The sequence below is a fragment of the Marasmius oreades genome, chromosome 1, assembly GCF_018924745.1.
Source record: "Marasmius oreades isolate 03SP1 chromosome 1, whole genome shotgun sequence".
In the NCBI taxonomy this organism is placed as follows: domain Eukaryota; kingdom Fungi; phylum Basidiomycota; class Agaricomycetes; order Agaricales; family Marasmiaceae; genus Marasmius; species Marasmius oreades.
Genome location: NC_057323.1, coordinates 960,453 through 975,453, shown reverse-complemented (window position 1 = coordinate 975,453; position 15,001 = coordinate 960,453). Strand labels below are relative to the sequence as shown.

At 47.4% G+C, this 15,001-nt stretch overlaps 5 protein-coding genes across 5 annotated transcripts; all 5 read left to right on the top strand.

Moving 5' to 3' along the window:
• Positions 1 to 117: 117 nt before the first annotated feature.
• On the top strand, positions 118 to 2,563 carry E1B28_000255 (uncharacterized protein; the record flags this gene model as incomplete). Its single annotated transcript, XM_043146062.1, has 12 exons — positions 118 to 238; positions 295 to 376; positions 430 to 510; positions 563 to 642; positions 694 to 800; positions 858 to 881; positions 938 to 1,118; positions 1,170 to 1,361; positions 1,436 to 1,851; positions 1,906 to 1,981; positions 2,042 to 2,388; positions 2,474 to 2,563. The coding sequence occupies 12 exons, from the start codon at positions 118 to 120 to the stop codon at positions 2,561 to 2,563; spliced, it is 1,797 nt and encodes a 598-aa protein (XP_043014762.1).
• Positions 2,564 to 4,561: 1,998 nt separating this feature from the next.
• E1B28_000254 (uncharacterized protein) lies at positions 4,562 to 6,109 on the top strand (the record flags this gene model as incomplete). Its single annotated transcript, XM_043146061.1, has 10 exons — positions 4,562 to 4,602; positions 4,653 to 4,665; positions 4,721 to 4,775; positions 4,830 to 5,027; positions 5,085 to 5,167; positions 5,220 to 5,321; positions 5,373 to 5,432; positions 5,484 to 5,571; positions 5,637 to 5,980; positions 6,047 to 6,109. 10 exons carry the CDS (start codon positions 4,562 to 4,564, stop codon positions 6,107 to 6,109), a joined length of 1,047 nt encoding a protein of 348 aa, XP_043014761.1.
• An 869-nt stretch (positions 6,110 to 6,978) lies between these two features.
• On the top strand, positions 6,979 to 8,514 carry E1B28_000253 (uncharacterized protein; the record flags this gene model as incomplete). Its single annotated transcript, XM_043146060.1, has 1 exon — positions 6,979 to 8,514. One exon carries the CDS (start codon positions 6,979 to 6,981, stop codon positions 8,512 to 8,514), a length of 1,536 nt encoding a protein of 511 aa, XP_043014760.1.
• Positions 8,515 to 9,126: 612 nt separating this feature from the next.
• On the top strand, positions 9,127 to 9,799 carry E1B28_000252 (uncharacterized protein; the record flags this gene model as incomplete). Its single annotated transcript, XM_043146059.1, has 2 exons — positions 9,127 to 9,465; positions 9,521 to 9,799. 2 exons carry the CDS (start codon positions 9,127 to 9,129, stop codon positions 9,797 to 9,799), a joined length of 618 nt encoding a protein of 205 aa, XP_043014759.1.
• Positions 9,800 to 13,332: 3,533 nt separating this feature from the next.
• Positions 13,333 to 14,876, top strand: E1B28_000251 (uncharacterized protein; the record flags this gene model as incomplete). The annotated part of the gene is made up of 6 exons (XM_043146058.1): positions 13,333 to 13,704; positions 13,767 to 13,791; positions 13,847 to 13,878; positions 13,952 to 14,025; positions 14,084 to 14,181; positions 14,243 to 14,876. The coding sequence occupies 6 exons, from the start codon at positions 13,333 to 13,335 to the stop codon at positions 14,716 to 14,718; spliced, it is 1,077 nt and encodes a 358-aa protein (XP_043014758.1). The 3' UTR covers positions 14,719 to 14,876.
• Positions 14,877 to 15,001: the final 125 nt, after the last annotated feature.

The following is a 15,001-nucleotide window of genomic DNA, read 5'->3' as shown; positions in this document are numbered from 1 at the left end:
TGTGCCGTTGATTTGCCGGTGAGTACTGTTGCCATTGCTCGCTCAATTAATATTAACGATATAAGAAGCAGACGGTTTAAGTAGAATAGCATAAACAGCTCCCTCATCTCCTCAACCATGCCCCAGCTCCATGCGTGGTTGGCATTCGCTGTCTTCCTTGTCTCGACTTGTTCGGGCAAAATTTATAACGACATCTCAGGCATCCACGCCGAAAGATATGACTTCATCATCGCAGGAGGTACGCGCACCGAACCGTCTGCTTATACCATGCGACTGACGCTACATTTCTTGCAGGCGGCACAGGAGGATTGGTTATCGCAAACAGGCTAAGCGAGAACCCTAATGTGTCGGTCCTTGTCGTGGAAGCTGGTGTCTCGTGAGTCAAAAAAATATAAGTTTTGTACGTCCGTCGATGTCCCTACGCCTTAGAAACGAAGGTGTCAAAGAAATTCAAGTACCTTTCTTCTGTACGCGTGCGTCTCCTCAAACGCTGTACGACTGGAATTACACGTTCGTAACCATGTCGTCTGGCGATTCTCCAACGAACTAACCTGCTCCTCAGAACCGTACCTCAGCAAGCTCTCAACTCGCGGGCACTGTCTTACAACCGAGGACATGTTTTGGGTGGAAGTAGTAGCACTAGTAGGTCCCAGATTCTATCCCCTACTCCCTTTTTCCTAATGCTCTTGCTAGATTTTATGATCTACACCAGAGGATCATCCGAAGATTACGACCGTATTGCCAACATCACCGGCGATCCAGGTTGGTCTTGGGACAATCTTCAACCGTATATTCTCAGAGTAAGATAATGTGTTGTCTTGACCAAGTTTGAACTAACTTTTTGTTTATATCTCAAGAATGAACGGCTTACACCACCTGCGGTATGTTGGTTCTCTGAGGCCAGTTAGCTCAACCTTGCTGATCATCCTCTTTTCAGGATGGCCATAACACGACCGGTCAAGTCGACCCTTCTATTCACGGCCATAATGGAATCAATCCCGACAGCCTTCCTGGTTACCCGACACCGATGGATGATAGGATCATCAAAGCCACTCAAGAACTTTCAGCCGAATTTCCGTATAACGTTGACTATAACAGCGGGGCGCATCTTGGCATTGGCAAGTTTCTTAGCCTCCCTCTTCTCCCTGTTCCTGATTCGTTATCCTCAGGATGGGGCATCGCTGCCATCTTTAATGGAACTCGAAGCAGCTCAGCTACATCTTATCTGGGACCACAATACGCTGCGAGGCGGAATTTGGATGTGATCTTGAATACGCGGGTAACAAGAGTGTTTATGAAGCGGAAAGCTCCAAACTCTCCGTTACGGATTGATGCAGTAGAAGTTGCGGCTACCACGCAGGGTAAGTACACGACTCGGTCTTTTATTGGAAACGAGAGTAGGTACTGATGCTTAAGGAAATTCCGATTTGATTAGGTCTTAGGAAACGTATAGGGGTAAACAAGGAAGCGATACTTTCTGCAGGTTCTATCGGATCTCCTCAAATTCTCATGAACTCCGGAATCGGTAATGCCGCAGCTTTGGAGAAACTGGGGATTCCCAGCGTGGTTCATAACCCGTCAGTGGGGCAGAACTTGAGTGATCATCCGATTGTCGGCAATATTTGGGTCGTGAACGAAACGCGGACTTGGGAGGAAATGACCCGTAATGCGACCAAGGAAGCAGAGTATTACGAGCTTTGGCGTACGAAACGGCAGGGTCCGCTTGTGAATACTGTTACTACTCAGCTTGGGTGGCACAGAGTTCCGGATGGCTCCGGGATCTTTGGGATGAATGGCTCCAAGGATCCAGCTGCTGGGCCCAACACTGCACACTTTGAGCTTGTGTTTGCTGTAAGTTGTCAATTCATGCTGATGCACTTTGCCTCCACTAAAGCCCTCTTTCAGAATGGTTTTAGAGGAACACCTCCCCCCACCGGGAACTATATGACTATTGCTACAGTTGTCGTAGCACCATCTGCGCGTGAGTCATCTAGGACCCTACTCAACTAGCGCATTGCCTACTGTATTTCACCTTTCGCAGGTGGTTCCGTCGAATTGACATCTAGCGACCCATTCTCTCCACCTACGATTAATCCCAATCTCTTAGGTACGGAGTCCGATATGTCCATCATGAAGTACGCTATCCAAGCTGCTCGGCGGTTTGCTTCTGCGTCTGCTTGGAATGGGTATATTCTTGAAGCTTATTCTGGTACGAACCCTACGACGGATGAAGAGATAGATGTTTTTATAAGGAATAATACGAGGTCGATATATCACCCTGTGGGGACCGCGTCGATGTCGGCCAAGGATGCGGGGTATGGGGTTGTAGATCCGGATTTGAATGTGAAGGGGGTTGATGGGTTGAGGGTTGTTGATGCTTCTGTCTTTGTGAGTGTCTGGTTTTCACTGAATTGTTCAGCTATAATTCTTCTTTTGCTCAATGATTATTGGGTTGATTTTTTTTTTTTCGAAGCCTTATATTCCGTCTGCGCATACGCATGTACCGGTGTATATTTTGGCGGAAAGGGGGGCTCAAATAATCAAGGATACTTGGAATCTCTGAACCCGGTCGTTGATCGAAGGTGCTAGATGTAGCTGGAGGATTCATCATGCTTCCCAAAGGCGTCGGTACTCATGCATCATACCTCGAAAAACATATACCACTTGTAGCCAATGCTTGGCAAATGCTTGCTTGTATGCTATTAGAAACAAATATTGAGTCTCTGATGCCTAAACCTCCGTTTTCAGTGTTCGGCGTGGGAAGCTTGGTCAAAATTGGCGCGTGGACATCCTACCTTCCCCCATCTTCCAAGTGTCGACAAAAACAGACATTAAGCTTTTTGCACGTTGGTGGCATCCCATTGCCCAGGTTGTTTTTGGATTGTTTTGCAGCTCTGAATCGGATCTGTCGTACCTTGCAACACAAGTTTGGCGCAACGCCTACCGGAAATCACAGTCGGCCTCCGTGGTTTATGAGTGGTTTATGAGTGGTTTTTGCGGCTCTAGTCACAATTCAAAGCCGACTCGGAGGGTAAAATAATTGGTGGCGTTCTCACTACGGTCCGTAGAAGTGACAGCGGTGAGCAAAGACTCTGGTATCAGACCTGAGTATTTTTCTGAGTTCAGTCATACAGTCAGCCGCCAGCAGCCGCTGTTACTCTCCGCACCCCGACATGTCTTCTGAGGCACCACATACCAGCTGCCAGTGGTTACCCTGCAGTAGTACATTTTGTCCGAGCTATTCGTTCTGTCACCTGGCGGCGGATGGGGTTTTTCTTGCGGCACGAATCTCCGGGCTCAATGGATAGCTAGGGACACAGGGTTTCGAGTGTTAATTGATGCTCCATCGAGCTTGAGAAGAACAAGTTAATCAGCACTTACTTCCTTTCACGACGTTCCCTTCCCTATGGTTCGGAGCACCTGAAGGCGTGGCGATGAACTTTACGGTTGGTCGTGGAACAGCAGAGGCATCGGAAGGTCAACTTGGACTCTTTCTCTCTCTGCCGTGTAGCGCGTCGTAACTCTCGGCAAAACGTTTTAGTGGCGATGACTTTGCGATAACTGCTACCGTCTCACCTGGATAGATCCACACCGAGATCTCAACATTTTTTTCCCATCTCACTTCTTCCCTTCATAAATTTGTGTTCCGTCAGTCACTATCGATCCCGCTAATGAATTTTCTTCCCCTTGGCGATCAATTGGCGTTGGAAGGGTCATTTCTCGAAAGCTGCACGGAAGCTGAAAGGATTGTATTCCTGCAAGTGCCGAGGAGTCTATCGTTCTCTGTGCATCCCATTGACACTGCCTGTGAAATCTTACACAACTGCCGTCTCGATATCTACAGTAGTTTGGTGAGTCTATTCTCCCGGCTTCGACACCAAGTCAACGTTTATGGAAACAGGAACTGTTTTCACGCATCTCCAGGAACCGACGATAGAGTAGGTTGCCGTGGTTTATGGAAACCATTAGACTTAAATCTTGCCAAAACATCCATACCACCCCCACCTAGAGCAAAAACATCCCATATTTGAAAGGAGCGTGACGGAGGCTTCCAAATCAGGCATGGTTCTTCGGTATGGCGCACCTGAGTATTCATGATCCCTTGTGGACCGGGTAATGGAATGGAGGGGAAACTCAACGACATTACGCTCGAATCTTGCGTAGTTGCTAAATTTTGCAGCGGTTCCAAACCGTTGGCATCTATTAAGCGACTTGTCCAATTCCCCTCTCTAGTCGAATGACCAGCCGCCACTCAAACCCGAATCGCTGGTAGGATCAAACGGATTTTTCTCCCACATTCGGTTTTCCTCAATGTCCAATGTCAAACAGGCCCCAGTCGATTTCAGCCAATTGAGTCAAACCTTAGCCACCGGTCCTGTCTGCCGCCACGATTAAGAACCTTTTAATTTCAACTCTATTTGGCCCCGGATATGCTGTAGTCGATCTCCTGACAATGATCTCCCTAAGGAACGATGCTCGTTATTTATACTGGTGTGTAGTCGATCCTCCTCGTGAATTTCACCAGTTCAATCCTTTTCAACTCCAGGGAATTTTCAGGAAGATGGCTCCTGTTAATGGGATTCCTCCCGATATCGCAAAGATGTAAGTCGCATGTTAAGTTGTTCCATCTGTTACACTGAATAGTGTCGTAGCGCAGGACCCATTGTATGAGTTATACCGTGAAGACTAGGAAACTCAATCCCTTATTGGACTCCAACAGATCATCACCTTCATGTTAGGCTCAATATTGTATGGCGTGCAGATGCTCCAAGTTTGTGAGAAAAGTTTATGTTGCGGCCTTTCTGTTGCTCATCATCGAGGTACATCAGACATATACTATCTTTCTTTCCCAAAGGATCGAGTTTTCGTCAAATGCCTGGTTTACACGGTGTTCCTCCTCGATACCCTGCAGACCGCATTATTCTTTCGCGATGCTTTCACCATCTTTGGCGCCAGTTTCGGTGACCTGGCTAGCCTCAAGGCGGCGCACTTGTCGGGATTTAGTGTACCCATTCTCACTGGCTTAGGTGAGATTGTTATTTCTATCGATATCATGTCTCGTGAGACTAAGTTAGCGGTGTCAGTCAGTCTTATGGTCCAGTCTTTCTACGCTCATCAAATAAGGATGCTCTCGCGTTCTAATATCCTGGTTGTGATCATCGTTGCTGTATGTCTCGGACTCCCGTTCTGCCACTCTTGAACTTAATCCCTCGTCATAGATTGCTTTGATACAGTTTGGGGCATCGATCTGGACGGGCTACCTCGTTTTTGTTATCAACAACCTCAGCAATCTCCAGCAGAGGTCCTTCATTCAATGTTCGGTATGGTTCCCCGCCATCGCTCCTCATATTACTCCGACGAAGGCCTCTTAGGTTTGGTTGGCGGGAAGTGCTTTATGCGATACCATTATCGCTATAGTGATGACCATCTATGTGCGAGGCAACTTCTCAATCCTTATGGTTTCCCATTCACATCATAGTCAGCTCCTGAGAGCCAACGCCCAGACGAAGTCCACCCAACTCCTGGTAGCACGGCTAATTCGTCTAGTCATCGAAACCGGTACTGCGACGGGTGAGGCCATCTTTACTTTCGCCCTTGCCGCACTAGACTTAGAATTGTCACCACAAATATTATAGCGGCGGTCGCTGTCATCGATTGTGTTCTTTATATTGTGGTCCAAAGGTATCCTTTCCACATGCTGCCGTCGAGGATATTAGCCAAGACGTATGCGAATACGTTAATGGTCATCTTAAACAGCCGTATGCGAATTACTGGTGGGAGAGGCGAGTCAAGGCCGCATCCGGCGATTATACAAGACTGGTCTGCGAGCAGTATCAGGTTTGCGTCTACTTTCCCGCGAAACGCGACCGCGAATGTCTCAGTGGTTGAACCGGCGGGAGTCAATTTGAAGGTGATATCGAGTCCGGTTGAGTACCCTCGACAGGCTGAGCAACGTATTATCCCGTTAACTGAATCGGATGTGAGTTGAACGTTCTTTTCCTCTCGTTTCGTTGCGATTTCTCTTATTGATGATGATGATATGCAGATCAATCGCACACAATCCACCGATGAAAGCGAGTCAACCGCTGTGAAAGTACATCCAGCATAGAAAATCATGGAGATAGAGTGTATCAACAAGGCGTTGTATGAGGCCGCGAGAAAGGTGGTGTTAAAAATGGTCTGCGTCGCGCCTCGCATTTGATATTCCGTTTTTTGATTGTGTTGTGTTACCCCAGCGTCAAGATTTCAAGTTGGTCAAGCGACTCATAGACGTCGACTCAACAACCCTACTAGCCTGAATCATTGAACTCTCCAAATGAGCTCCAAATCTAATTCGAGTAGCCAACGTGTAAATTTTAGATACATCACCTTGGATCGATCTTGTATCTTGTAGGTTGTGGTCCCGTAGGATGCTGAGGAGTAATAATCCGTTGTGTACCGTTTCGTCTTATCATCCTCCTTTGCAATTGCCGTCGTTGAACGCATATGCTAAGCGCCCGAACTGCACAGCCTCACCGGTCCTTTCTCGGACCCCCATCACTTAGCTCGGAATCAGCAGAGCAAAAGCGCAGAGTCTGTTGGCCTCTGGTCGGAAAGATACAGCGTCTTGCACTCTCACAGTGACGATTCATCACATCGACCCAGGGATTCAACTCCAAGCTTTGCACTACTTCCAGGCCACCCGAAAGGTTGGCCATGATTGACAAGTGATCTATTGTTTGGTCAAAGGCTCCGATGGCTGAGTTCCCAGCTGTCCACTTGGATCAACAATGGCCTTGGAAAGTCGCTATCGTTTCTAAAATTAGTGAACAATGACAGACAATGCCGCATGGGCCTTCCTGTGGAAACATATAAGCCCGAGGAAGACTGGTGTCTTTAGCCACACTCCCAACATCTTCATCCTCTCGACAAAATCGGGTGAGTTTTATCTTAGTCAACACGGTGTAAATGCGAACTGACCTGTAGCAGAAATTCATCATGAACGTTTCGTCCAATCCTCTTGAGGAATCCCAAAGCTTCCGAAGCTCGCACCCTGTAGAGCCATGGCATTCAAGTATTCAGCTACTGCAAAACTATGTAGCCAACCGCCCCGGAAATTTCATCGCTCCTCCTGACGACATCTTCGAGCTAGATCGTGCATTGCACGATGCCCATCTTACACTGGCTGGCTACGGATACGAGATTCAAACGCTACAGTGGCTGCTCAAACGGGTCGCGGAAAAGCATTCACTACTTCTGTCCACCATCAGGCAGGTCGAACCAATGACTAAAGTCACCATCCGCATGCTTCCGACCGAAATCTTGGGGCAGATTTTCGAGTTATGTGTAAATCGAGCTCAAGATGCGCTGGTTCTCAGCCATGTATGTTCACAATGGCGCACTATTACATTTTCTTTGTCAACCCTGTGGATGAAAATCGCGGTGGTAATCGCGGACTTCAGCACAGCCGGGCATCTTAACATGACCAGGCTCGCCTTGAAGAATTCCGGAAACAGACCCTTGGACATCAACGTCATCACTTCCGCGGATCTCAGACTCTATCCCGATCCCAAGTTCTGCGCTTTCACGGAACTGTTAAAACATACTGACCGATGGCAGTACGCTCGACTCTTCCTTCCCACTCACCGTCATACAACATTACCGCCCGCCTTTCCGATACTCGAAAAGCTCGCCATTATTCACGGTTGTACAATGGGACTACTTGACATGCAAGAGCCCTGTAGGCCTGTTCTTGCCCCACGACTGCGTGACCTTCAGGTCTGCGATAGGCAATGGGGCCGTCATCTTGTTACAGAAAATCTCAACACCCTGACGATGTCGCAATTTGTCTGTTTTCCGGTTCTCTTGCAGATGCTACAAAACCCGACCTTGAAAAACGTACGGCTGTTGGGATGGCTGGATTTGCTTGGATATACGTACGACGTTACTACCAAGGTCGTGTCGAACATAACTTCCCTTGAAATTGACCACCTTCACCCTCTTGCACCATTTTTTGACCAAGTCACTCTCCCCTCGCTGAAAAATCTCGACATACACAACTGTCAATTTATGGATGCAGGATCTGCAGCGTATCAATTTAACCGTTGTATTGTGAGGTCTCGGCCTCCGTTGGAGACCCTAGCTATTTGCAATTTCCCAATGTTGGACTGGCAAGTCTTACAGGCGCTATCCGTGCTTCCTTCTCTCACCCGATTTTCATTCACCTGCCACGATGCTCGTACCAATTTCCATACATTAACGGAAGCATTCTTTCGAGAATCGCCGAATCTCCTTCGGAGCTTGGAGTACCTCAAGCTGAACTATGGGAGATACACCCCGTGGAACGGCACACTCCTCACCAGTATGGTCGTGGCGCTGTGGCATCAGACACCCCGGAAACTGAAAAGCTTTTCTGTGGGTTGTTATCCTGGTGATTTCGACTCGATGACGATGAAAAATCTTTCACGCCTCGAGGGGAATGGTTTGGAACTCTCCATTGAACTGTTGGACCCCGAGGACGCAATATATTACTAGCCTTACATTCTGCTATCGTTCTTTATCATTTACTTCTTTCTTACCTCACATACCAGTGCCCGCGCCCTTTCATGTTTCTTCGACATTTATGATTTTGTTTCACAATGCCATCCGTCCTGTATGTAAGGCCTACTATCGTGCAGGTTTCATGGATCTTTCTTGCTCCTCAGTTTAGGTGTCAGTGTAATTCGCGAGAGGCTTGAATATTCCGAGTTTCAATTCAAGTTGTTTGTCAGCTACAGTCATGTGCATGTCGGCACGATAACCAATTCCCGAACTTTGTCGCGAACCATCTCCCTCTCCTTTTTTTGCCAATTAATCTTTCAAGTAACCATAAAGGAGACCTTGCTACCTAGTTCTGGTCCCCTTCCTTCGCGTCTCCTTCTTTCGCCCTTCCATATGCATTTGAACAGTATCAAATCGCTTTCTAGCATCCCAAGTCGTACTCCTATCAGGCACTGTTCAGTTCTTCCTCAAACAAGATCACCAGAATCGATGGATTCCCTCATTACGAAAATCATCAGGTGGATTCGCCATCATACCTGGTCCCTCGCCACCCTCTCGTTTATCTTCATATCGACTTTCTTCGTTTTCTTCCATCGATCGCTCTCGATGTCTACAATTCTAATACCGCACCAGCGTTCAACAGCAGATCAAATCACTTTAGCGTTGGAGGCTATGAAAATATCTTACCTCGAGGGGTCAATACAACCAAAGCCCAAGCCCACTCACCCTCAAATACGATTAACTCTACCGCAAGAATTAGCTGCTATCACTGGGTTTCTAACCGGCCAACCTGCAAACACCATACCTTTCTGGGTCAATCCCACACTACCTATCGACCCTCAATTCGTTCTTGATTTTGATATACAGAACTCCCATGCGGCACAAGATGTAGAAGAGATGGTTCGCGAAGTTTGGAGTAACAACCCTGTCATGCTTTGGTCGAATGTATGAAGTTCACTATCACTGCTTCTGCTTACTTCTCAAAAGCTATTTATAATAGTCTTACTCCTCTTCTTCACGGGAAATCAAGCAATCTCTTGCCCATCTATACCCCCCGCCAACTATTATTGACGTGGACCTCCGTGACGACTGTGACGTTTTGTCGTCTCTACTACAGCGTGTGACAGGCTCGGAACAACTTCCTGTTCTTCTTGTCGGTGGCGACTCCATGGGAACACTGAATGAAATACGGGAAAAAATCAAGAACGGAGAGTTGCAGAATAGAATGCAGGCTGTGGGCGTTGTCGTCGGCGGAAGGAAGCAGAGAAATGGGAATTGAATTATCTCTGATTTGTATCCCAATCTCCAATCTCCTCGTCTCCCTTCTCTACCCCCTCCCGTCCGTTCATTGTAGTCAACCCACTCTATGCTTACTCACAGGATCGGACGTCTTCCTGATCATTTGTTCTTGAACGTGTAAAATCAACCCACTTTAAATGCGATAAACTTCCCCGATCTCAATCCAACTGGGAATGGACGCATTCGAATTTCCGTCAGCAAACTATGACGATGTTACCACAATGGGTCAAACCTGGTAAATAAATAACTTGGGTCACTGGCCCCATGGAGAGCTGGTATGATCACAGTTCTTTCGGGAAATGAAGCAGAGTCTGTTCTCCTAAATACGTTGATCGACCGATTCCCTTCTCAGTGCATGTAATACGGTCCGACACCTCCAATGGGACTTCAACTCCGTCCATTCTCCCTGTCTTCCCCCTCCCACAAACTAACTTTACTTCAGCTCCCCAACTTGACAGGTCTATCAGATCGGGTGCGGGTAGCGGGTGCTACCAGCCTGCTCATGATAATGATACTCTCGCTCAAAGTCCCTTGTAGTAACGCAATCCAAAAATGCCAAGTGTAATGGTACTTCGATGCCGCTGTACCCTAGAACATTCGTGATAGGTCTCAAGAACTCCGCCTCGGATTATGAAAGGTCGACCCTTTCAGGTGGAGCTAGGTGTTGAACTTGAATGTTCGGGTAGGTGTCGGGTGTCCAGTGATCACACTACGGAATCACGACAGTGTTATTTAGCCTTTGTTGAGCAAAGACCTTGTGGTTAGTGATTAAATCGTGAAAGTGAAGGTTCCACTCTCGTACCTGATGCCTCCGAATCGGGATATCCAAATTGGTTGTAACTGAGTGTTTGTGTAATTGTGTTCGCGTTCATGGATTAGAATGTCCCTATGCGAAGGTCGGTACAATGTAACCATTCTAACTGTTTCCAATTAGTAATTGGTCAAAGTTAGGTAGTTGAGGTAAAGTACTTACCGTGTCGGATGTATAGATGTAACGGGTGGACTGGTGACCCGTTCGTGCCATCGAGGCCAGATAACAATCTCAGAAACCCCATATGTGGCACCGCCGCACTGATACGCACCGCACCAAGTCATTGATCACGGCCTAGTCCCCTTGTGTCGGACTGGCTTTTCGACGTCAGAACATGGAACAAATGAGTACCTGCAGGCCCCTTATCTGAAGCCAGGGGGATCTCTCCCCTCTCATGATGATCGAAGACCTGTCAAAAACGACTATCAAGTTGAAAATTGAATGGTTCCGATTATATTCAGAGCGGTAGCCTGGTCATATGCCGTGAAATTCGTATGTCAATCGAGTCCCTCCGCTGCAGTCGTTTCCGATTGATTCTAGGTTTGGGTGACAGGAATCGGACATGCCACTTACTGAGTCGGATGCAACCAGAACAAGCTCCTGTTCCTTAGCACTAGTTTAGTTCATCCCGCGACTACTAGTTTTTCTTCGTTCATATCCACGGCGCAATAAGGTCTCCGAGTCTACGTACGTACGAGGATGTTGCTTCTGCAAGACGAGAGAGTAAATCGGTTCTTCTGGCGTGAATAAGCCGCCGGAAAAGATGAATGTGTTGGTGAAAGAGGTTCTAAAAAATCTGCGGCCTAAGGACTCGTAAGTATTATTAGTAGTTGGGCGGCGAGAATTGCAATTGCCTATAACTGGACTTTGTCCGATCTATCAAGTTCGAGTCAACCGAGGGTGGCTTGGTGGCAGATTCCGAAGTCGACGCCTTTTCTTGAAGGCTTATATGGGGTTATCGAATATTAGGACCAGGGGTTGTTCCTCGGAAGGTGGGGCTCATGCCAGCAGGCTGCCAGGAAGCAAGTACCGTGGAAATACGTGCAAACTGGTTATATCCTGAGCAATTGGGCGCACTGGGTTGGAAGAGTACCGTACTGATTCGGCTGTCGAGGCTGCTTGAAGCTCAATTTGGAGAGGCCATAGAATTATAGGAGTTCGACCGAGTATACAAACAGAGCGAATAAATTTCAGAAAGGTGCATTCTGAACCACGTTATTGAGGAGTTCGTCAAAGGAGGAAAGCAATGACCACGTGACCTTGGTGGTTGACGTTTACTAGTACTACGCACTGTCATCGCCTTCGAGCTGCCTCTCATTTGCCCATCCATCCAAGCAGAATTAAAATCTCCTCAAGCTTCAGAAGGGGAACGATTGAAAAATTCCTGAAACAATCACAAGCCGGGTGTAAGTGGGATGTGCTTCCCGTTGAATTTTCGAGGTTCGTCAATGATTGGCAGTAACTAAGCAATTGCTCTCGGACAGTTCTAAGTATAGTATTAGTTGATTGAAGATTCACATTTAACCGTTTGCATGTACTCAGTCACCTCTTTACAGCCTGCTCGACAGCATTCACTGTCACGATCTCCTCTGCTCAATAGTGTTATAACTAACTAACTGTGAGTAAACCTGTGGCGTTGTGCTCGGTAGCATTAGAGGAGGTTACGCTGATATCAAACTTCAGATTGTTTCCCAGTTGACTATATACTTCGGTCACATTATTGGGTGAGCGGTGATCATCTGTGCCATGTGCACATTAGAATTTCGACATATTGTTAGCTGCTCGTTAACGATGGACGTCCCGATCTAGAGTATACGCCTGGAGGGTCCATCGGATTCTATTCTAAATGGTGCGGGCGTACCCAGGCATCCGGGACTATCTACCTCAGAGACCATCTCATTGTTGTTTCTGGAAACACACTGTTGGAGGAAGATTGGGATTGGTCGCCAAGGAGTGAACACAATAGCTTTGTTTAACCAGAAATGGTCTTTTCAAGCTTGTGAGCTTATTAGGATCGTAAAAATTCCATGAAGCGTTAAAGTCACAGGTGCGTGTCATATCGAGCTTCGAATCTCATTTTACTAATTACGGAGTTATTGTTCTCGACCGCACTCCCCTTTGCGCGACTCCTTCGTATGAAATTCCCGGTGGTTTTCCTCGGCTGACGAAAGATCGGTCAATACTACGGTCATTGGAAGCCTCCTCCAATGCGGTACCGTGTTCCATCATCGAAAACCCAATGATATTCCCATCATCCTTGTAGATGTTCCCGAAGATTGATATCTTATCTTTTAACCTTCTGCAGTGTCTATGCCGTGACAGCGTTACTTTCGACATCAAATGATACTAGACGACAATGGAGCTGCATATTTTAGACGTCGTGTGAGTGGCGTTGATGTCGTGAAACCGGTTGAGGCGGTCGTCACCTCGACAAACCATTGTCAACATGAGACTATATCGGCTACAATCGCACACCAAGGGCTATCGTGCTCTGAACCGCAGAACCTAATTTCTCTTGTTCTGTTACGTAGGTTGTTGTAGAGTAGGATCAGCCTAACCTCAAATACTGGCCAAATGCGGTTCCCTTCGTTCCCGGTAAGCCTTCTATTCATTCATTCATAAAACTTGATGAACTAACGTTGAGATCTACCTAACCGCCCCTTGTTGATAACGACAGTCCCTAAAACTCTATCCATAAACTTATGGGATCTATCCTCGCTACTCGGTGCCGTAATCTCCCAGACCCATCAGTCACCTGCCTCGATAATGAGATTGATAAAGGAAAGGATCAACGCACATACTTCCATAAAGTGTCTTTTATCTCTGACCTTCCTGTTGGTGGCATTCTACTCATCCCCCTCCTCTCCCCGCTTGCTGGTAATCCAATGCAGCGTGCTACTTGTACCGGCCTACGAATCAGGTCACCCTCTGACGCTCGGGTGATATTCCACGCCGTCTTGATGAATATCTTGCCAATGGTCACTCGACGGCTGGACACTGAAGAGCGTGCTTTGATCACTCCCGGATCGGTATATGTTTGGGAAGAGCGGGGACCGCATGCAGAGCTGACTGGGGTATGGCGATATCATCAATATCCATGTGAATTCTCATTTAGACCTTTTGAATGCAATTACAGGTTGGTATAGAACGCTGGACGGATGGTTAGTCGTGTTTGGCACCGATTCACGAAACCTTCATAACAAGCGTTGTTTCTAGGCATTCGATGGGGCCCCTCCCGCGTCAGAGAGGTAAGCGATCACCTACTCGCCACCGCTCTTTCACCCCCGCCAGTCGACACTAATAGCATTCTTTCTATACTAGGGTTTCTTATTCTACCATGAAAAACAAGATCACCACAACCTCTACTCCGACTCTGTTTATGACCCCCACAATGTGTATGTACTGCTGTCCGTTCCCTGGTTCCCGCGAATTGATGGGATTCTGTATGCACAGTTCGGCCCGTCGTAGGGACTCTTCTTGGGCGATCCTGATTAAACAGACATATACAGTATTCGTTGAAACCCCGCAAGGGCAGCGGAAATGGCACCTGAGTAAGTAACCCTCCGAAAAGCTCAGGGCCTTTACAGATATTCATTGTTCTCTCATGTTCAGTTGCTTACTTCACCGAAGAGTCTCTCGAGCACCTTCAATGTGTCGACGATCTACCGCATCTCGCATCCCTTCCCGTCCCTCATGGACGGTACAAGAGTGCAAGGTCCTCGAAAGGCAGACCAGAATACATCTTTAGTGGAGATCAACAACCTAGTGGCTCAATCTCACCTATCGAATACATTTCCTATGCACCAGATAGATCGTCGTCACCATCGTCGTCCTCGAGGGAGTCACCTAATTCACCAAAATGGCACGATAGGGAACAGGCGCATGGCGGATATCCATTGGGCCTTTTCCCCCCTCCTAGCCCGCAGAGTCCGGCGCACGGACATGATCGACGGGTTCATCGCGGAGCAGAAAACTTGGCGCCATTAGTGTATTTACAGGCAATATCACCCCCGCGACGATACCCTGAGGATGAGAAGACTTTGAAACTCCTTGCATCCGGTCCGAGAACTCAGACAACTATTCTTTAGAACGCCCGTTCCTGGGGCTGGCATCCGGCGAATATTTATCTAGTGGTATTTATTGTATCGCGCACTGTATTCGTATGATCATTTTTCTAGACTGTTCTGCACTGACGTACGTATCATTTGTACTTTATTCGTATACCCGAAATCAGACTGCCGTGAACGACATTTCACAAAAGTGTGCTAGGCTGTAAAGGTATGCTTGATCATTTCATTTACAAAGTCATGCAACTATATCATATGGGTACCTGCAAATTACAATCGCAGCGTTAATGAAAAGCGCACTAGC